The sequence below is a fragment of the Macaca thibetana genome, chromosome 3, assembly GCF_024542745.1.
Source record: "Macaca thibetana thibetana isolate TM-01 chromosome 3, ASM2454274v1, whole genome shotgun sequence".
Classification (NCBI taxonomy): Eukaryota; Metazoa; Chordata; class Mammalia; order Primates; family Cercopithecidae; genus Macaca; species Macaca thibetana.
In genome coordinates, this window is record NC_065580.1 from 76,155,668 (window position 1) to 76,179,389 (window position 23,722).

The window sequence follows — 23,722 nt, forward strand, 5'->3', positions numbered from 1 at the left end:
TACCTTCGGCCGGGAACTCTTCAAACTCGTCGTCTTCCTCTAAGAGACCTAAGTCTACGGGTTGCTTTTTCTCTGACATCTCGACCCTCCGCGCCCAACACCTCCCAGATCAGCAGGAAAGTTGGAACCCTCACTCTTCCTCAAGGAAACGCCACCGTCACTGCCGCCTCCGAGGCTGACGCTACCATAGAGACTCGGAGAAGGAACTACGGGAGCAGCGCGAGGAATGCTGGGATACTGGAGGTCGGCCCAGCGCTCCCTGCGGGTTTAGCGCGTTTTCCGAGTTTTTTATATATATATTTATTAAATATATATATTTTTTTTGTCTCTATCACGTTAATCGGACTCTCTGAATTGCCAAAGTTGGGATCCGTGTAGTTTTCCTGACTATAAAAGACTCATAATGTGTAAAACAAACAAAAAAAGCCTTTACTTAGTTTGCAACCGAGGAAGGAACTCTAGAGAGACTACAGTCTGACTACAAGCATTCATCAGCCCTTCACATACATTATTACCTCCAGTCCTTAAGCCAGTTCACTAAGGATGGTATTAAATGTCTCCACATCACAGAAAATTCACGTTCAGAAAGAAGCAACGGAAATTACTCAGGTAGTGCTAGACAACCAAAATGCAGATTTTTTTTTGCCTGGCTCCAATCTCCAGACGTTTCCATTAGGCAGTGTTAATCAAGTCTTAGAATTACTTTGTGGTAAATAGCTTTTTAAATAGAATTTGTGTGGTGTGTATGTGTGTGTAGTAACTCTAGTTTACAGGTTATTATACAATAATACTATTTAAATATGGATTTGTGTAACATTTTATGGTGCTAAAAATATATCATTTAGAATTGTTTGAATAGCATTTGAATATCATTCTGAATACAGTAGTGAACTTCATGGAACTCTATATATAATATATGGATGTATATGGATGAATATTATAGAATATACATAATACACAAATTGGGTATTATTGTAAATTTTGATACATGTTCCAGATTATATCTATAAATCCCATTCCTTTATTTAACAATGTTAGGTCATACCGCTTACCAGGAGCTGTGTATCAAACATGTATAGACAAAGTCCCTTTCTTCAAGAAGCTCATATTCTACTCAGAGACATGTAAACGGATAAATCACAATGAAATGCAGTAATCCACTTCAATCTCCATCTTAATATTATGTGAGAAATGAACAGAGTGTTTGGGAATGCAGAAAATGGAGTAATTAAATGTAGAACAAACTTGGCCGAGAACTACAATTAGATGTAATTTTTTTTAAACGTATCTCTTATACTATTTGATTTATATAGATTACTGAAAATAGTGATATCTCACTACCAAAACAATTATGTCAGGTAATGCATATCTTAATTAGTGTGATTTAGTCATTATACAATGTATTTGTATTTTAAAACATGTGCTCCGTAAATATATGCAATTTTTATTTGTCAATTAAAATAATTTTTAAAGAATGTAAAAAAAAAAAAGATTTTGCCAAGAAGTCAGAAAACTCAAATTCTAGTTCCCAGACCTGTTATTTAGTTCATTTGATATATGATGAAGTTTGTATCAATCCTTAGCAAAAGAAAAAAATCAACAGCAATATGGTGATTTTTTCCCCCTAAAACTATATTCAATTTAAAGAGAGATTGTTTTTTTCTCTTTTACCTCAAGTTCCACCACCCCTGCCCTTTCTTCCATTGTACTGGTTCTTCCATTGTACTGGTTCATGAAATCCAGAATGCTGAAACTTTTTAACTTCTTATTTCCGATGAGATGGGGAATGTTCAGGGTGGTACAGCCATAGACATTAACTTCTTATTTTAAATGTCATGGCACATGACACAATGAGCAACTTCGCATTTCAATGGTCATGGCACATGGAATAATTTTAGAAAATGATATTAAGAATACATATTTGCAGACCAGTTTGTATTATAAATCCAGGCTCAATTCCTTCTAAAGGGGAGTTTAGACAAATTACTTAATTTATCTGTAATACATGTTGGTATTTTGCAGTTACAGTTAAGATTAAAGGAGATTATGTATATAATGTGCATAATTCAATGCCTGGCACATAATAAGTGATCAATACATGTTAGCTATTATTAAGTAAGGATATATTTTAAAATATCTCAGATTCTCCTTGTTACCCCTAAAAGTCTCTAAGTGTGTGTTTTGTTTCCTTGATATCTTTTTAATACTTTATGAGGAAGTCAGTCCCTCTAATAATGTATATTTAGTGTTTACTTTGTATCAGGCACTGGGCTAAACCCATTTTGTGTATTTATTTATTTAATCCTCCTCACAACAGCCCTATTGATATGGTTTGCCTCTGTCCTCACCCAAATCTCATCTTGAATTGTAGCTCCCATAATTCCCACGTTGTGGGAGGGAGTCACTGGGAGGTAATTGAGTCTTGGGGGCCGGTCTTTCCCATGCTGTTCTCCTGATAGTGAGTAAGTCTCACAAGATCTGATGGTTTTATAAAGGAGAGTTTCCCTATACAAGCTCTCTTGTCTGCCACCATGTACGACATGACTTTGCCCCTCATTCACCTTCAGCCATGATTGTGAGGCCTCCCTGGCCATGTGGAACTGTGAGTCAATTAAACCTCTTTCCTTTATAAATTACCCAGTCTCAGGTATGTCTTTATTAGCAGCATGAGAACAAACTAATGTAGTCAGTTGGTACAGGGTAGTAGGGCGCTGCCATAAAGATACCTGAAAATGTGGAAGCGACTTTGGTACTGGGTGACAGGCAGAGGTTGGAACAGTTTGAAGGGCTCAGAAGAAGATAGAAAAATGTGGGAAAGTTTGGAACTTCATAGAGACTTGGAGGGCTCAGAAGACAGGAAGACGTGACAGTTCGGAACTTCCTAGAGACTTGTTGAATGGCTTTGACCAAAATGCTTATAGTGAAATGAACAATAAAGTCCATGTGGAGGTGGTCTCAGATGGAGATGAAGAACTTGCTGGAAACTGGAGTAAAGGTCACTGTTGCCATGCAGAGAGACTGGTCGTATTTTGCCCCTGCCTTAGAGAACTGTGGCACTTTGAACTTGGGAGAGATGATTTAGGATTATCTGGCAGAAGAAATTTCTAAGCAAAGCATTCAAGAGGTGACAGAGCATAAAAGTATGGAAAATTTGCCACCTGATGATGCAGTAGAAAAGAAAAAAACATTTTCTGGGGAGATATTCAAGCTGGCTGCAGAAATTTGCATAAGTAAAAAGTAGCAAAATGTTAATCACCAAGACATGGGCAAATCTCTCCAGGACATGTCAGAGACCTTCATGGCAGCCACACTCATCACAGACCCAGAGGCCTAGGAGGGAAAAATGGTTTCATGGGCGGGGTCCCCCTGCTGTATGCAGCCTCAGAACTTGGTGCCCTGCGTCACCAAGGTACAGCTCAGGCCATGGCTTCAGAGGGCACAAGCCCCGAGCCTTGGCAGCTTCCACGTGGTGTTGGGCCTGCAGATGCACAGAAGTCAAGAATTGAGGTTTGGGAATCTCCACCTAGATTTCAGAGCATGTATGAAAATGCCTGGATGTCTAGGCCGAAGTTTGCTACAGGAGTGTAGCCCTCATGGAGAACATCTGCTGGGGTGGTGAAGAAGGGAAATGTGGGGTTGGAACCCCCACACAGAGTTCCCACTGTGGCACTGCCTAGTGGAGCTGTGAGAAGAGAGCCACCTTCCTCCAGACCCCAGAATGGTAGATCAACTGACAGCTTGCACCATATGCCTGGAAAAGCCACAGACACTCAACACCACCCTTTGAAAGCAGCCATGAGAGAGGCTGTACCCTGCAAAACTACAGAGGCAGAGCTGCCCAAGACCACTGGAACTCACCTCTTGCATCAGCGTGAACTGGATGTGAGACAAGAAGTCAAAGGAGATCATTTTGGAGCTTTAAGATTTGACTGCCTCGCAGGATTTTGGACTTGCATAGGGCCTGTAGCTGCTTCATTTTGGCCAATTTCTCCCATTTAGAATGAGTGTATTTACCCAATGCCTGTACCTCCATTGTAGCTAGGAAGTAACTAACTTGCTTTTGATTTTACAGGCTCATAGGCAGAAGGGACTTGCCTTTTCTCAGATAAGACTTTAGACTGTGGACTTTTGAGTTAATGCTGAAATGAGTTAAGACTTTGGGGGACTGTTGGGAGGCATGATTTGTTTTGAAATGGGAGGACATGAGATTTGGGAATGGCCAGAGGCAGAATGATATGGTTTGACTGTGTCCCTACCCAAATCTCATCTTGAATTGTAGCTGCCGTAATTCCCACATGTTGCAGGAGGGACCCAGTGGGAGGTAATTAAATCATGAATGCAGATCTTTCCTGTGCTGTTCTTGTGATAGTGACTACATCTCACAAGATCTGATAGTTTTATAAAGGGGAGTTCCCCTGCACCTGCTCTCTTGCCTGCTGCCATTTAAGACGTTACTTTCCTCCTTATTTGCCTTCAGCCATTATTGTGAGGCCTCCCCAGCCAGGTGGAACTGTGAGTCAATTAAACCTCTTTCCTTTATAAATTACTCAGTGTCAGGTATGTCTTTATTAGCAGCATGAGAACAGACTAGTACGCCTACTGAGTACAATTTAAATCCACTTTATACTTGAGGAACTGAGACTCAGAGAGGTTGATAATGTGGCCAAGGTCATAGCACTAAGAAGTGATGGAGCTATTATATTCTAAGGACTTTCTTAAATGATTGAAAACAAACCATCCCAATGTGCAGAGAGGCAGACAGTTAACACCAGAACCCCCAGAATCATTTTTTTTTCTGTCACATGAATGTAGACGGAAGTGCAGCCAGCTCTAAACCCCATTGTGATATATGTCTGGGTTTATTATTATCATTTGGTAAGAAGACTTAACATAAGATCTACCCTCTTCCATTTTTAAGTGCACAATACAGTATTGTTAATTATAGGCACTGTATTGTACAACAGATCTCCAAAACTTATTCATTTTGTATAACTGTAGCTTTATAACCATTAAACAGAAAATCCCCAATTCCCCATCCCCTAGTCCCTGGCAACTACCATTCCATTCTCTGTTTCTATTACTTGGACTATTTTGGATCCTGCATTTAAGTGAGATCATACATAATTTGCCTCTCTGTGACTGGCTTATTTCACTTAGCATAATGTCCTCCAGATTCATTCATGTTGTTGCATATAGCAGGATTTCCTTTTTTGAGGCTGAGTAATATTCCATTTTGTGTATATACCACATTTTCTTAATCCATTCATTAGTTGATGGGCATTCAGATTGTTTCTATATATTGGCTATTGCAAATAATACTACAATAATACTACATATTCATGGAAGTACAGATATCTCTTTGAGAGCCTGATTTCAATTCCTTTGGATATATACCCAGAAGTGGAATAATTTGATCATATGGTTGCTCTGTTTTTAATTTTCTAAGGAAGCTCCATACTGTTTTCCATAGAGGCTGCACCATTTTTAGACTTCCATCAACATCACACAAGGGTTCCAGTTTCTCCACAACCTCACCAACACTTACCTTATTTTTTTATAATAGCCATGCTAACAGGTATGACATAATATCTCATTGTTGTTTTGATTTACATTTTCCTGATGAATAGTGATGTACAGAATCTTTTCATATACCTTTTGGTCATTTGTATGTCTTCTTTGGATAAATGTTTATTCCAACCATTTGCCTTATTTAATTGGGATATTTGGGTTTTTGTTGTGCTTTGTTTTGTTTGCTGTTGTGTTATAGAAGTTCCTTATGTGTGTTTGGTATTAACCGCTTATCAGATAAATAATTCACAAATATTTTTCCCATTCCATCGGTTGGCCTTTCATTCTGTTTCCTTGGCTGTCCAGAAGCTTTTGAGTTTGATGTAGTCCCGCTTGTCTATTTTTGCTTTTGGGATATTCAAAAAATCATTTTTAGACCAATATCAGGAAGCTTTCCCCATTTTCTTTTAGGAGTTTTACAGTGTCTGGTCTTATATTTAAGCCTTTAATTCACTTTGAGTTGATTTTTGTGTGTGATATGTTTAATGGCTTGGTTTATCGGGGGGGGCTTAGCTCTTCTTGGAAGGTGTACGTATACCTGGGAACAACTCACACTCACATCTTTATTAGTATTATCGATACTCTGTACCCAGTGATTGATTCTGGACTTTCGGAAGAATTATAATCCCAAACAGAAGGAGCTTTTTTGGCTCTTTTGTCATAACAAAATGCTTGGACAAATGAAAATGTGAAAAATTATAATTGTAAAATAACTCTCTAAAATATTTAGATCTCATTGTAGGACAATTAGTAATGAATAAAGATACGGTAATTTAAAATCTAAATGCTAATAATGAGAAGTACTTAATCTACCACAACATAAGAGCCTAGCCCAAAAAGACCCCATCTTGGACCAAACTACCTGTTCAAAAGTCGGTATTTGCATGCCCAAGACTTGTTTGAAAAGGCGATTATGGTCTCACAGGTAAATCATAAGAATTTTTAAAATTTTGTAAATGCTGTATTTATATGACAGACAAGAACCACTCTGAAGGAATCATTATGGTTTGGGAAATGATATGCAATTTCAAAATCATCTAAATCATTTCAATTGCCTGTATTTACATTTATATAATGGGTATTTATAATGGTGATTATTTTAGAACTTACCTTGTTTTCCAGGATCTCACATTGGTTTCTATGGGAACGAGAATGGCTCTGAAGAGGAGCATTTTAAGAACTCTTTTCACATTCAGTAACTGCTAACTGAACTGTAAATTCTGTTTGTCTGTTAACGGTTTTTAACACTTATATTTTAACACAGAAATAAAAGTTGGGCATTCTAGCTTCATAAATCATTTTAAATAATAAAAACTATTTTTATGAAACATCTGGCACATTTGAAACATTTGATAAAACAAAATAACTAGCTTTAGGAGCTAATAATCTGTTCACTTTATTAAATTCATTAATGATTAATCCACATTAGCCATGTGCTTGCTCTTAGAAAATTGTCTAAAGAAAAACTTCATCTGATATATTGTTTTAATACACTTACTCTGCTATTTATACGTGTGTGTGTGTGTGTATATATATATTTTCCTAGTTGTATAAAAATCCTTTAAAGTAGTATAAAATGTTCTGCATTTAAAGTTTCTTCTCTGCTAATACCTCACTCATCCTGTGCTATTATATACCCTGGTACCATGTTGTACTTTGACCATGAGTTGGGACTTTATTCATGTTCTTACACCAGTTGGAACTTATTTTTACTATTTTTTGAAACAAGCTCATAAGTCTTTGAATTTCAATTTTTCTTTTTCTGGAACAAATGTTTAGATCATAAAAAGCTCAATGTGTAACTTATGGAGTACATTTGTTCAGTTTACTGTATTTAATATTCCTTCACATTTCATGTTTTCCAATTAACTTTATCTTTTTTAATTCCCTGGAAAAATAAAATGTCAATATATTGTTATTTAGTTTCTTCTCAACATAATTAAAACCCACTAAAAATAAGAGAAGCCTATTCCAGAAAAGAGTGCTAAAACTCAAAATTTTTCTTGTACCCAAACTATAAAAGATGCTAGTTGAAAGCACATGGCATCCCATAACCAGCTTATGTAATAGCTACTCCAGTTATTTCTAATATATGATCTGTGTCTTAAATCCAAAGAGTAAAAGTAGATGGCAGACTGCCAGGTGGGGTAGAATTAGCACTGGGTGATTTTACCTTCCCTTTGATTGGAATGTGTTTGCTTGCTCTCAGCCTATCCCTAACGGTAGGCTGTCAGAGACTAGTGACAGTTTGAGAAGTGGAGCTGCTAGCATCACTGTGACTAAGAGATCATTCTGTAACTCAGGGGTCTGGTGTAAGCTCCATGGAATTATTTTTTTCTTCTTTCTTAAAAATATTTTTCATTCAGTATTGATTTTATGATATGAATTAAGGATTGCCACACTTTGAAAAAAGGTAATGATAAATAAATGAGAAATATGTAATCAAATGTTTTGAAAGGAATGATTAATTGATTTGCTATTCTATTTTCTTAAAGTTGATTTTGAATTGAAGTACAAAAACTAAAAAGTAAAATCAAGTCTAATGTTAATCATGGGAAGAGAAAGAGTTATCTTGAAAAGTATCTGAATCGGAAGGTGAGGAATATAATTGTCTAGCACAGAGCTACTCAAAGTGGGGTCCCTGGACCAGTGCCTATAAAAGACAACTACAGAAAGTGAGCATAAACACTTAGAAACTCTTAGAGCAGTTTGACACTGCCACTTCATCCAACCCTGTGATTTAGTATTTTATAAAAATCAGCCCATGGCATTTTTGAATTTTAAACATTTGCCCTTTAATACAAATGGAGATGGATTGATTTAACATAAATTACTGTAAGCAGAAAAGAGTGTCATTTGAACTTCATATATTGAGAATTATTTATCCTGTGTGATTCTGTCTGAAAGCTGGGAAGTGAGGTGTTTTTCTCTCTGAAAGATCTCTTTCTAGCCCTAGGATAACATATTTATTTTCATAAGATTACAGCAAAGGAGGCTGAAGCTGATGTTGTTCTCTCCTTTTGCAGATATAAAAACAAAAGTACAAAGGGCTTAAGTGAGGTGTCTGATGTTACACAATTAACATCGGAATTTAAAATCAAGTTAAGTAAACAGCGTTGTACGGAACTTATTTAATATTCTGATGAGTAAAATAAAAACACCCTAGGTTGATTATGGCATCAAATTGGATATATTTATAATTATATATGGCAGATAGCAGTGCTTTGTCTTAAGGTTTCTGAAGGAAAAGCATTATGATAGTCGTTCAATGGGTGAACAGTGAAACTACATACTGCAAACCAAGGTGATGAGTTGGAAGAAATTCAATAACCAAAACCAAAATTAAACAAAGAGAATGAAGAAAGATTAAGGTAGGAACACATAGTCTGGTTAAAGAACTAATAGAGCAGAAAGGTAAGTCCACACCTCTCTGAAAGGTATAAAATTCCAAAAGAAAAAAGGTTGGCCTTGAACTGTAAATAGGAGAAATAAAATGAAAATAAGAAAGGGAAAGTTTAGACAAAACATTGGGAATTCTTGTTAATTGTCAGCAGTATTAAGTTAGTTGAGTGGGTGCCCAAAAGAATCTCTAAGGACATTTAAAACTTCATTGAACAAAGCCATGGACAGTGTATTGTGGTGAGCAAAAATACTTAATGGCAGGGGGATGGTCTGGACCTACCATGAGGTGTTTTTCAGCTCTAATTTCTAGTATTCCATAGCTCCGTGAAGAATAGTTGCTAAATTGCTTGATCAACCCAGACAAATAAAACTCAATAAAAGAATAAAGTCCCAGACAAAACAATAAAGTCAGCCAAAATTGAAACACACCCCTCAGAATAACAAAAAAACCCTAAATCTTGCATCATACCCCAAAGACAACAAATTCAGTTTCTGGCAGCCTGCCCAGAAGAATAAATTCCAGAGACGAGATCCTTCACTGAGTAAGCCCAACCAACAGGTTGGGAGAGTTCAACTTCTCAGACACGCAAAACCTCCCAGCAGATATTAATATCAGAGCAGACTAAAACTGAAAGGGAAAAGTGATAATTAAAGAGCTTGGTCTATGAGTGAACTAATTCCTGTATTAATTCTTGGAGGAGTTATTATGGAGTGCCTACGATCTACCAGCTACTATTCTAGGGTAGGGTACCTCAGTGAATCAAACAGTGAAGAGGTCTGCCCTTGTGGAGTTTATGTTCTAGTGTGAGGAACAGTAAATAACACGATATGCCATATCTTCAATAGGTGGTAAGTGCTAAGAGGAGTAGATAGTAGGCTAAAGAATATGGAGGGTAGGGGTGGGAGTATGGCACAATGGGGGCAGATGGCTGCATTCAATAATGCTATCAGGGTAGAACTCCTGGAGAAGGAGAGACATTTGAGCAAGACAAAGGCAGTGAGAGTAGTTAGCCAAGTGGGTACTGGGGAAAGAACATCCCAGGCAGTGAGAACTTACAGAGCACAGCAGGAATGGTGGAGCAAACCTGGTGTGTTTGAGGAATATGAAGGAATATTCTTCCCCACACCCACTCCCCTCCCAACGGGATGAAGTCGGAGAGACCTTGTAGGCCTTTACTAAGGCCTTGTCTTTTATTCTGAGCAAACTACTCACATCTTGCTGTGAGAATCTTAGGACCTCAGTGAAGAAATTAATGCACTTGAGGTGCCAGCCTCCTTGGGAAACCATTCACCCATACATCAGTGGTGTTTCTTTGTGCTCCTTCAGATTGTTCAGGTGGTGAGTTATAAGAATGTCAGCATCTTCCAGCAGCATGAGCCTTTAACATAAAAATATGTCCTGTAGGTACTGCTACTGAGAATGCAGGGAAAATCATAAATCTTCTAACTCTGGATGTTTGCTTTCATTTTTTTCTTAGACCAGCAATAAAATATTTTAAAAAATTATACTTATGATCTTTGTATGATGTTTGCACATATATGAAATATGTACTCTGTCACAGAAAATAAACCCCTAAATATCAGCAATTGTATTATGGGTTCATATTCTATGAAACCTGATCTTTACTAAGGGCTTGATAAATATTTAAAATTAATTAGGAGCTTAAAGATAGAATACAAAAATGGATCTGCTTGTGAGAAGGAATAACAATATTAAAGGAATTTTTTGATGTTTTTGGATATTTGGAAATATTCAAAAATTAAAGGCTAAGTTAGAAAAACACTGTTAATGTTTATTCATGATTTGAAAAAAAAAGTGTGTTAAATACCTGCTATGTGCCAGGCACATTTTCTAGACCCTGTGGATACAACAGTGAGCAACACAGAAGAGCCTGAAATCTAATACAATCCTCTATGAAGATTCTCTTCAGGCAGTTTACCACTTCTATTATAACAATATGTAGCTGAGGAGGTGGGTCAATGGGAGACTCGTCTGCAAGCCAGCATCACCTGTTAGGATGGGACATGGCTAGGATCATGGGACATGATGCTTCATGACCTTTCCCCATCGGGTGATCTACTCTTTGGAAATCCTTAGGCAGAGACTACATCTCTGAATGTTCAGGAACTTTAGAATGGGAAGAGAGTGTTTGGGTTGGCTCTAAGTCTTTGCTATTGTGAATAGTGCTGCAGTAAACATACGTCTGCATGTGTCTTTAGAGTAGAATGATTTATAATCCTTTGGGTATGTACCCAGTAATGCGATTGCTGGGTCAAATGGTATTTGTGGTTCTAGATCCTTGAGGAATCGACACACTGTCTTCCACAATAGTTGAACTAATTTACACTCCCACCAACAGTGTAAAAGCGTTCGTATTTCTCCACATCCTCTCCAGCATCTATTGTTTCCTGACTTTTAAATGATCGCCATTCTAACTGGTGTGAGACAATATCTCACTGTGGTTTTGATTTGCATTTCGCTAATGACCAGTGATGATGAACTGGATAAAGAAAATGTGGCATATATACACCATGGAATACTATGCAGCTATAAAAAAGAATGGGTTCGTGTTCTTTGCAGGGACATGGATGAAGCTGGAAACCATCATTCTCAGCACACTAACACAGGAACAGAAAACAGGTGATGTTGATGCTGCTGACTCGAGTACCACCTTTTGAGAACTGTTGGCCTAATCAATGCACTACACTGCCCCTCTCCAATCTTAATAAAGCCCTCAGCCTTTCTGAATCATAACTGTAGTTCTTATATTTACTTCATATGCTATAAAATTCACCATTTTAAGGTGTACAACTCAGTGTTTTTTTACTATCTTCACAGTTCTGCAACTACCATCATTAATTCCACAACATTTCCATAACTCCAAAAAGAAACTCAATACCCATTAGCAATCACTCCTGATTCCTGTCTCCCCCAACCCAGGAAATAACTAATCTATTTTCTTTCTTTATGGATTTGCCTATTTTGGACATTTGATATAGATGGAGTCATATAACATGTGGCTTTTTGTGTCTGACTTCTTTTCCTAGCATCATGCGTTCAAGGTTCATCCATACTGTAGTGTATGTCAATACTTCATTTTCTGACTGAATAATACACACTTGCATGGGCATATCTTATCAGTTGATGCACATTTTGGGTAGTGTACATTTTTTGGCTATTATGAATTTGTATGAACAAATATATGTTATATGTATGATAGGGTCCAGTACGAGTGGAAATGCTGGCTTTTATGGTAACTATGTTTAACTTTTTGAGGAACTGCCAAACCGTTATCAAAGTGCTGCTCCATTGTATATCCCCATCAGAAATGTATGAGAGTTCCAGTTTTTCCACAAGCTTAGCAATATTTGCCATTGCTTATCTTTGTATCATAGCTATCCTAGTGGGTGTGAAGTAGTATTTTACTGTGGTTTTGATTTGCATTTTTCTAATTTCTAATTGTGCATCATTTTATGTGCTTATTGAACATTTGTATATCTTGTTTGAAAAGATGTCTATTGAAAGTCTTTGCTCTTTTTTTTTTTTCAAGAGACAAGATCTCACTCAGTCACCCAGGCTGGAGTGCAGTGGCACAATCACGGCTCACTGCAGTCTTGATATGGGCTCAAGCCATCCTCCAGCCTCAGCTGAGTGGCTGGGACTACAAGGATGTGCCATCATATGCTAATTTTTAAATTTTTTTGTAGAGACTGGATCTTGCTATATTTCCCAGAATGGTCTCAAGCTCTTGGCCTCAAGGGATCCTCCCACTTTGGCCTCCCAAAGTGCTGGGATTACAGGTGTGAACTACCACATCTAGCTTCATTTTTAAATTGGGTTATCTTTTTATTGTTGAGTTATAAGAGTTCTTTATATATTCTGCATACAAGTTCTTTACCAGATGTATGATTTACAAATCATTTCTCATATTCTGTGGGTTGCCTTTTTGCTGTCTTGATGGTGTCCATTGAGGCAAAATGTTTTTAATGTTTATGAAGTCCAATTTATCTAATTTTTCTTTTATGACTTGTGCTCTTGGGTCATATCTAGAAACCACTGACTAATCCAAGGTCATGAAGATTTACTCCTATGCTTTCTTCTGTGAAATCGTAATTCTTACATCTAAGTCTGTGATCTGTTTTGAATTAATTTTTCTGTATGGTGTGAGATATGAATCCAACTCCATTCTTTTTCATGTGGCTATCCACTTATCTCAGCACTATTTGTTGATCACAGGCTCCTTTTACAATTTAAGAATGTGTTATAGTCTGCATTAATTATAGTATTTTTATTAATATTAATTATAATTTTTTTTTCCTCTCCAGGTGCTTGCCTGCTATGCTGTCAAAGCTTTGTGAGCACTGTAATTAGAACAAAATGAATGTCCTCGGAATTAAAACCCCCCAAGCCAGTAATGATTGACCACAAAGTAGGCTTGTTCAATTGCACCCCATCATTCAGTGTTATATAATACCAAGTACCAAGAGTCTTACCGTTATTATGTCATCCTGTATTAATTCTTTCATTCACACATATAGGATGAGAAGCAAAGGAACGTTTATCCTATATAATGTTCCTTTATGGTTTTTGTAATACTATTTTACTGTTGTTTATGCCTATAGCACCGTTCAACTGATGTTATAAATACAAATTTGAAATATGGTGAGTTATTTCCATATACTGTTATAGTAATTGAATATAGAGAGCAGACCAAAATCAGATGAATGCTAGAAAATAAACAAAAATGGGGGAAAAGAGGCAAGTTCTACTTAATTGGGACTGATAGCAATTAGTACATTATATACACGGGTGCTTCCTTTTCGTAGGAAGTCAGATAAATGGAATGTAAAACACAATGCAGATGCTGTCCAAATATTGTGAGAGGGTTGCAATGGGAAGTGAAAATGTAGAATCTGAAAGGTATCAGTGCATATGGCATCCAGAAAAATGAGAATGATAAAGTAAGTTTTCTTTGGTATTTCCCAAAACTAGTAGTGCCTAGAGTTGTGACAGGAATATTTAGGTTCCTGGTTAGGTATAACTCTGCAGTGCCATAATTTTATAAAAGGAAATTTCAGCAAGCTGTCTTAACCTAAAAATATTCTCTTTCCTTTATTTCCTGGCTCCATTGTCATTTAACCCACTGCTATCCTTAGCTCATTTCTGAAGTAGATATCTAGAGAAAAAAAAATTAACTCTCTCTGTGTAAATACTTTGCATTGTAAATTAATAAACCTTTCCGGTGACTTTATGGAACATAGGTTTAAATTCAGTTAGATGAGCTTCTGGATCTAAGGACTGAGTGAGGAAGGAAATCCTGGACTAGGGTTGAGTCCAAGCAACATTGCTGAGTAAAGTGATAATGACATTAGAAACCAAGCCACAGGGCCTTGTAAATGTGTTTCAGACTCACATTTATATTCAATGAAATTCTGGTTATTCTCATGGTCAAATGATAGAATGAAAATGTGAAATCAGATCCTCCTTTTTCAGTATACTGATTGAAGAACTCCTTGATACTCAGATAATTCTGGATAGGGATATAATTATTCCAACAATATGTTTATGGTGACTGACTTCTGTATTGTGAAAATGCCCACCAAATTTGGTAACACATACCTGAAAGTTCCTGAAACACAAATATTATTCACAATTAAGAACTCAATATTTCATCTATTTATTTATTCTGAACTTCACTCTTATGAAAAAGTCAAAGGGTGTCATCCCTTGTTAGGCTAGGGACTAAGGAGTTTTATTTTACATAATTTAGTAGGCTTTTACAATTCTCCCCATGCTGCTTATATCCTTTTCTGGTGTCAGCATTCTTATACTACTTAGTCTAAACTTCTAAAGCAGAAATGGTGTGCATGTCAATATAGTTAGCAAGAAATTAGGGAGTATATTTTCCACTCAAAGCAAGTCTTGGAGATGAGGAGAGAAAGAAATCTCTAGAGATATATGGAATAGGGGCAATCTTGGAGAGAAAAGAAATGCAGACTATGGAATTTGTCTTACAACTTTCAAGTCACATAGTATTAGAAATTAGGCCACAGAGCCCAGTGATACTATGTTTCATAAAATTCTTATCAGTAGTTACCACGAGTCCTAAGTCTTCATCACCATGAGTTCCTGGGGCCTACACGAAGGAAGAACAAAAGCCCTTATAAATTACCTTGGGCCAGAGACTGGACCCAGCAGGTTCCATAGAAGAATAGCCTGCCTGTCTCTTGTTGCTCTCATTGGGTGAGGTTCTCTTGAATTAAGCACCAATAGCAGAAACCAAAAGAAAAACAACATCACAGACATGATGACCATACTGCACCCAGCCTGCCTAGTTTCTGGCATAGACCCCACCAGCTCTCCTTTCAGAACCTGCAGTCACCCTCACTGTCTTGTGCCTCCTTCTGATTATATGTGGGGTAGCTTCTGCACATACACCTCTGACTGATTAAACTCTACCTCACATCACCTGAAGAGAGCAAGCAATGCTGTGTTAATGCCAAGGGCTCAGGGATGGTGAGCAGAGGCAAAGCATGCACAAATAGGAAAGCCACCACCTAGGTTCTTAAAAAAGCAGGCATTTTTAGGATATTAGAAAAGCAAGCTGTAGTCAGCTTAATTCTGAATTCTGGGGCTAATTCCAAACAAACGGAAACTCCCAATGTCCTGGGCAAAGCAAGTCTGTACGTGTGGTGGCCTTTACGTTTTCTTCCTAGGTAATCACTTCTCTCACCTTAGAATAGTATGGCCAGGTTGCCAAGCACATTTTCCCTTGCATGGAGGGGGCTGATTCATGAAACAGTGACTTGCACAGGTGGGTCACAGTGTGTCCTGGATTACGTGAACTAGCCAAGAGCCAGGGTGTGAGCTGTCTATGCAACTCTCCCCCAACTTGTGTCAGCATGTCCTGGCATTTAAGTAAAGTATAAGTGTGTGCTCATTTGTGTGAAGAAAAATCCAACAAAGGAATACAATCATTATAGGCCTCTGTATTGACAGGAAAGTCAAATCTGCTCAGCATTTGAAATGACTTAAAATTGATTATTTTAAAAAGCTCTGTTATTAGAATGTTAGCCCAAAAGTAATCCTTTTTATGTACTATTTATCTGTTTCATTTCATTAAACTTTATAAGTCTCCCACAAGGTAGGGTTTTATCTGTTTTACAGATGTAATCCGACTTTAAAAATACAATAATTAATCAATAACAACACTAAAGATAAACAGCCCCAAGTTTCTTAATCTTTATTTATGAGGGCAAGATGGGACAAGGCTAATTTGCTACACTTTTCCCTGATAAACACATTTTGTGTGATTTTTTCTTTCTTTTTTTTTTTTTCTTTCTGAGACAAAGTCTCACTCTGTCACCCAGGCTGGAGTGCAGTGACATAATTCTGGCTCACTGCAACCTCCGCCTTCCGGGTTCAAGCAATTCTTGTGCCTCAGCCTCTTGAGTAGCTAGGATTATAGGCGCCTGTCACCATGCCCAGCTAATTTTTGTATTTTTAGTACAGACGGGGTTTCACCCTGTTGACCGGGCTGGTGTCAAACTCTTAACCTCAGGTGATCCACCTGCCTCGGCCTCCTAATCTGCTGGGATTACATACATGAGCCACCACGCCTGGCCTCATGTGAATTTTTAAAAATGCTGTCTTGCTCTGTCCTTCAGATCTTTGAAGAAACGTGAGAACACAGAAAGGAGAATACATATTTTAGAATTTTTTTGAAGTAATGTCCTATCTATGTACTCTTTTGTTTTATTCTTAAACTTTCTTACTTAGAGCAGTTTTAGAAATTTACAAAAATTATGAAGATAGTATGGAGACTTCCATATACTACATACCTAGTCTTCCACAATTAATGAAGCAGTATTATGATATACACTATTATTAAAGTTAATACTTTATTCAAATTTTCTTAATTTTTACCTAACATTTTTACCTTTTTCTGTTCCAGCTTCCCATCCAGCATAGCACATCCCATTTAGTCATTATGTCTCCTTAGGCTTCCCTTGACTATGGCAATTTCTCAGATTCTCTTGGTTTTTGATGACTTGGATGGTTTTGAGGAATACTTGGATTTTGCATAATGTCTCTCTATTGATATTTTTCTGATGTTTTTCTCATAATTATACTGGGTTTATGTGTTTGGGGAGTAGGACCACTGAGGTAAAGTGCCATTTTCATCACATTATATCAAGAGTACTGTCAACATGACTTATTACTTTTGATGTTGACCTTGATCATCTGACTGCAGTAGTTTGTCAGTTACATGCTCTTTTGAAATTTTATGTAATTAGATAGAATGATCTCTTCATTAAAACATTTATTAAGTTTAATTTTAAATATCATTTAGCCAAGCAGTAGCAGCATTAGAACTAGCTATCAATTGCACAGGTTACAATACATAGGAGATGACATTGCATATTTAGACTGTAGCAGGAGAAGGAATTGCACACCAGGAAAACTGGTTTCGTGAGTCTTAAAGTTCATCATCTGTACAAGTCCTATGGAGAAGGTTAATACTATAAGCTCTTCCTTAGCATATTTTACTTTGTAAAACATGTTGCAATATCACTCTAGTTATTTTTTTTTCAACATCCCTATGAAGAAGCAAAGCAGAGCTGCCTTCCTTTACTTTCAGTGGCAGGCTGTGTAGTTAGAGATACTTGTGTTTGGTTTTGAGCTTAGCCCCACTTTCTACCTGAATCACCCTTGGAAAAAATTTCTGGGAGCACCTAGTCTATAAAATAGGCATAATAATACAAACCTTATAGGAAAAGAATACATACACTGTTTCAACCAAACATCTCAGATACATACGAGACATTCAATAAATCTTTGTTCCATCTCTCTCCCTTCTTTCTCATCCTCACTTCCTCTTTTCCAAATCTCTAAACTTATAAATAAACACTTCAGGATCTGGGCATTATAAGGATGCATATTAGTATTAAAACTGACCATCAATTTTAATTAATCATGTAAATTTCAGCAAATGTAAAACAGCTTCAGACTAATGCTATGGAAGTCTTATGGGAGTGGACTAACATAGTTGCTACCCAGATGTCAATAGAATCCCAGCACCATAGTCCTGAGAACCATGATTTCCAGTAGTACTTTTAGTCGTAATTCTAGATCTCTCATGTTCTACTTGCAGTTTCTCACTTCCTTAAGAATAGTAAAGAAATGAAATGATAAGGCTTCAATCACAGTATTTGAATATTCATTGTTAACATTGTCACGTTGTTGGGATTACCCTAATGTGGTATCTTGGTGATCCACAATAATATGAACTTATATGTAGAGAGGTTGCATCATGTGTATATATAACTGATAAAAAGGCAACTGAAAATAAGGCAACTTTACATACTCAGGACAAAAATAAATATACCAAGAGAAATGGATGGAGAAAGAGGAGTTGCATCTGTCATTCTCTTCACTGAGTGTAAGCCTTAGAGTAAGCATGAGATGGAACCATGAACACATTCTTCCCTTAGGGTGACTCATTTCTTTTACACCTCTCATAATTCTGGAGTCTTGGCACACCTAGTGTGATTCTAGTTTTTAAAGGTATGTATTTTTCACATAACAAGGTCCCTAGATGTAAGGCAACTCCATCTGACTACTGAAGAAATTGAAATAGGATTCAAAGATGAAGGGAAAGTCTGTGTTGGAACTGTTGATCTCCAGTGTGGGGTCCCTGAAGGTATTAATATTTTAATGGCCAATTTTGACTACGGTAGTCCCCTCTTATCCATGGGAATATGTTCCAAGACCCCCAGTAGATGCCTGAAACCACAGATAGTACTGAACTCTAGATTACTGTGACTTCTCCTGTGTATACATGTCTATGATAAAGTTCAATTTATAAATTAGGCAGAGTAAGAGATTAACAACAATAATAATAAGATAGAAAAATTTTAACAACAGACTGTAACAAAAGTAAACTAAGCACAAGCACTCTGATACCACCACAGTCAATCTCATCACCAAGATTGTTACTAAGCGACTGACATGTGGGTAGTGTAGACAGCGTGGATAAATCCAGGTGGGACGGAGCCGGAGAGACAGAGATTTCATCAAACTACTCAAAACAATGTGCAATTTAAAGCATAAGAATTGTTTATTTCTGGGATATTACATTTAATATGTTTGGAATGAGATTGCAGGTAATCGAAGCCATGAAAAGCAAAAACTGTGAATAAGAGGTCACTACTGTAATTGTACTTTTTACCTTAGAAACTAGTCCCTATATAACGCCATTATTTCTTAAACTAATTTATATTTGAATACAAAATTATTCATAATATGATTTTTTGGGGGAGGTGTTGTTACATAAGAAAATATCTAGCTGAATTGAGGCAGACCCGGTAGCCCATTTGGTTACAAGTACCCAGGCAGCAAAAACTGATTTGCTCTGGTTGGACCTGCTCCATTCCCTCCCCACTTGTCATGGGGCACACAGCTTCGTGTATTAGACTTGTGCACCCTTAGATCTGGTGCTAAGCGCTTTACTGACAAAGCTAAGGGGGAAGTAGCAGCACCATCCTGATTCTGAGCCTCCACCTCAGACCCAAAATGAGCTCCAAGAGAGCTCTCGGGTCCTCTTTCTCTCTCTCTCTCTTTTTCTTTTTTTTGAGACTGAGTCTCACTCCATCGCCCAGACTGGAGTGCAGTGGCACAATCTCGGCTCACTGCAACCTCCGCAGCCGGGACTACAGGCGTTTGCCACCATGTCCGGCTAATTTTTTTATTTTTAGTAGAGACGGGGTTTCGCCACCTTGGTCAGGCTGGTCTTGAACTCCTGACATCAGGTGATCCACCCACCTTGGCCTCCCAAAGTGCTGGGATTACAGGCGTGAGCTACAGCGCCTGGCCCCCTACCTTTCTTTTCCTCCTGCATTAATGTGAGGAAGGTTGATGTGAATAGATCTTCACTCTACCTGGAGTCTGAGAACGATAGATAATTCTCCGGAAGTTATATGGGATGGGTAGAGAAGAATTATTCTCTTCTGCCCTGCGTGAATAAATGGTTGTGTTCTCCCTCTTCTTGACCCCACGAAAGGCTGAACCCAGCAATGGCGATGTAGAAAAAGCTCAGAGCTCAGACAAGCTACCTTGTCTTAATTCATATCTTCTTGTCCCAGGCTAGTACATAAATGGGATACTCAGTTAGATGTTTGTGATAAGACCAGAGGAGGTAAAGGCCACGTGTACAACAGCATACGAAGGGGTAATATGAAGTAAATTGAGCGGGGAGGCATGGGCTACTTCCCATTCATAAGAGTCAGGAATTCCATGGCTTTTTTACATCCATGAGCACGCTTGTTCTCATGCCCATGTTCTTTTTTTTAAATGAAAAATTTGTTTCTCAACATAAGCTCCATCCATTTGAAAGGGCCTTGTTTCTGCTCATTTCTTTTATCAAACAATAAATTTTGTGACCAATTTGATGGGAAATCATCAGGCATCCACCCTAGAATCCTGACTTGGCTCCCTCAACTTCCCCTTAACGTCCAATCTTAAAAAAATCCCCCAAAAGGCCATCAATTTCAAGACACCATTGTAAATGTTGACACTGGTCATTCAGTCCAATCCTAAATACTGAGAGTCCTGGAAATGGATCTATGTGAATACAGTATTTTTTACATTATTAACTAAGGATAAAAAGGCTCCATTTAAAGATTTTTTAGAAATTAGAAAACAAAAAGAAGCCAAAATGAACCAAATCAAGGCTTTTAGGTGGATGCCCAACAATTTTCCATCAAAATGCCCACAAAATTGCTTGTCCAATGAGAGGAATTAGCAGGAACATCATGCCCATATTCTTTACAGTACAAAAGAAAATACAAAACAGATATTCTCCTAGGGTCTTGTGGTGTAGTAAAGATACTCAAGCCCAAAAAGTAACCATCTTACTGTCTCCAGTCAGGTGAGTGACATTTCAAGAGCTCAGGATTAGGAGTCAGAAAATCCAGGTGCATATTCTGCATCTGTCACTTTCTGCTGTGTGGTGCTGAGCATGTTTCTAACTTCTTTTTGCCTTGGTGTAGCCATCTATAAAATGACTATAATGCGGCAGATTAAATGAAAGCATCTAGCATATCGGTGATTTTAGTTAAATCTGATTTTTTTTTTTTTTTTTTTTTTTTTTTTTTTGAGACAGGGTCTCACTCTGTCACTCAGACTGAGTGCAGTGGTGCAATCACAGCTCACTGCAGCCTCAAACTCCTGAGCTCAAGAGATCCTCCCACCTTAGCCTCCTGAGTAGCTAGGTCTACAGACTCACACCGCATTCCCGACTATAAATCTGAATTTTAATTAACTCTGTGGAAGCTAGTAGTCTACTTGCCTCTGGAATACCTGACAGAAAGCTACAGAGCATTCTTACCTCTGCACTTTTGGTGAAGGAACTGGGCTCATAATGTCATAGAAGGCAATTATTTTCACCATTAAGGCTAGTTCCCAATTCAACTCAGTTTTTTTAGGCAAGAATGTTTTCAAAAGGCCTAAGTGATATTATTAACAAATGGGTTACATCTGCTCTTCGCAGAGTTAAGCTCTAATTATACGTTGAGCTGATTTATTAGTACTGCAGGCTTAAACATTTCCTAACTATTAGGACTGACTAGAGACACAGGTTAACTGTCCACATGCAAAGAATCTGAATGGCAAAAACGCCGCAGAGGAAGAGGTGATGCATGGTGGATGAGTCACAAGGAAAGGCTCAGAGAAGGCATTAATTAGAGTAATAAGAAATTATAACAGGTAAAATATGGGTTAAGTATCAGTGAATTTCCCCTAAGGACATACTTCCTATGACACTAGGGAAGAGTCTTCTAAAGGAGGTGATTAAAGCCTCCAAGCTTAAGACCTTTAAAACTAGACCAAATAGAGTCCTTATGAACATACTAGAAAGAAGAATTCTACCCTGGTTGGGGTAGCGGTAGGTAATCTAATAGCCTTTTGCACTGCTAAAGGCCTTGATCACTGAGCTACCTAGTAATTGAATACATTGCAAACCATCAAGTAAGTACACAGTTCTCTCACTTGAGAATGTAGCTCTTATTTCTCTGGGCACTGCTTTCTTTGGGGGCAAACTTCCAATATCACTGATACTAATATAAAAACCCTGTAAGTCTGCTTTCATTTTCAAGATCCAATATATATCCAGATTGTTTTCTCAGCAAAGAAAATTTTATTTCTCAAGAAATAAAAAATAAATATTTAATTTCAGTTTCCTCAAAAGGAATATAAAATTTGTTCAAACGCAAAACCAGCTGCAACTTTGTTGGACTTGTCTCTTATTTCTTGCTTAGTAAAAGCACTACTATTTTGGCATCATCAGATGAGTAGGAATGAGCTGCATCTGTCAGGAATCCCACCAATGGATGTGGTGGAATGAGGAATTGTTGCAACCATCAGTATTCTAAATCCAGTAAAGGGAGTTCAGAGACCCATAGTCTTATCTTCAGTGACTTTGTGCCCCACCTGTAAGAACTATATATAACCTGTCTGATCTGAATCTCAGACAACACTGGACCATAGCACTCCTTCTAGGCCGATCCTGATTTGAACCTACTTCCACTCATGAGCAGGATAGGTGGCCACCAATGTGGAGTGATTTCAGGGGTGCCAGAAGATCCTCCTTACTTGCCTGCTTGGTGATATCAGAAAGCAGTCTCATTCTTTAATGAGTGTTAACGTGTGACACGCCCCCATCCCCCATCATCTACCTGTTCATCCTGTCCTGCCCTCCTCTCCACTTCTCGCCACCTTCCTTTAGGCTTGCTGAATTAGTTGCACCACTATTTACTTTGCCTCTACCAGAAACTTGGCAAAACCCTGACACTTTTGTCTCTCATAGCCTTATTTCATTTAATAGCCAAGTCATGTTAAAGCCACTTCCAATTCCTCTGAAATCTACTTTTCTCCACTACCTTAGTATGATCCACACTTATATTTCTCCTGGATTATTACAATAGCCTTCTGAACTGGTCTTCTTGCTTCTCCTCTTTACTCCCTTCAATCCATTGTTTACAAGTGATCTTTTAAAATACTGTCAGATGATGTCATGCCCATGCTTAAACATACTAATTTACCACTCTCCTGCCCTCAATGTGAGTTTCAGATTCCTTAGAAAAGGCTTTCTTCTCCAGCCTTATCTCCCTGTCTTTGTCTCACACGGAATTCTCCAGCCATTCTGAATTATGGGCAGCTCTCCAAACATACTGCCTCTTTCTTTCTTGCCTTAGTTCCTTCTACCTGAATGGTTCTCACTAATCCCTTCTCACCTGATTAGCTTTTTTCATCACACAGGTTTTGCCATAGACAGCTTATTCTTCAAATATCTTTTCATAGTCCACTAAGGATTAAACCATTCCTGTGTACTCTATGTTCATCCCTATGCAGCATGATCATGCTATAATTTCCCCCAAGAGATTGTCAGCTAGCACGTGGTCACAGACTGGGGTCCTTTTCACTGTTACCTCCAACATTTAGTACAATGCTGGCACCTAGAAAGTACTAAATCAAACTTTGTTGAATGAATAAACAAACAACAAGTCTTCTCTGGGAGAAGTAACATGTTGATTCACTAGCATAAAACGGATATAAGCTAGGAAAAATTACCTAGGGAAATTTTGTGGAGGAGATGTAATTAGGCTGGGGAGAGAAGGGAGTATCTGGGGCAATAGGAACTGTCTGAACAACACTACCAAGATGAGAATTGATAAAGAATGTTCACGGAACACT

The 23,722-nt window shown here is 37.8% G+C and overlaps 1 protein-coding gene across 3 annotated transcripts in view; it reads right to left on the reverse strand.

The window, feature by feature from the left end:
* SEM1 (SEM1 26S proteasome subunit) overlaps window positions 1–23,722 on the reverse strand; it is a 1,048,205-nt gene that overhangs the window by 65,484 nt on the left and 958,999 nt on the right. For all 3 annotated transcript variants that reach the window (XM_050783008.1, XM_050783006.1, XM_050783007.1), the window contains one exon: window positions 4–177. In XM_050783008.1, coding sequence (XP_050638965.1) covers window positions 4–79 — 76 coding nt within the window. In that variant the 5' untranslated portion in view covers window positions 80–177. Of the gene's footprint in view, window positions 1–3; window positions 178–23,722 lie in introns of those variants that run through there.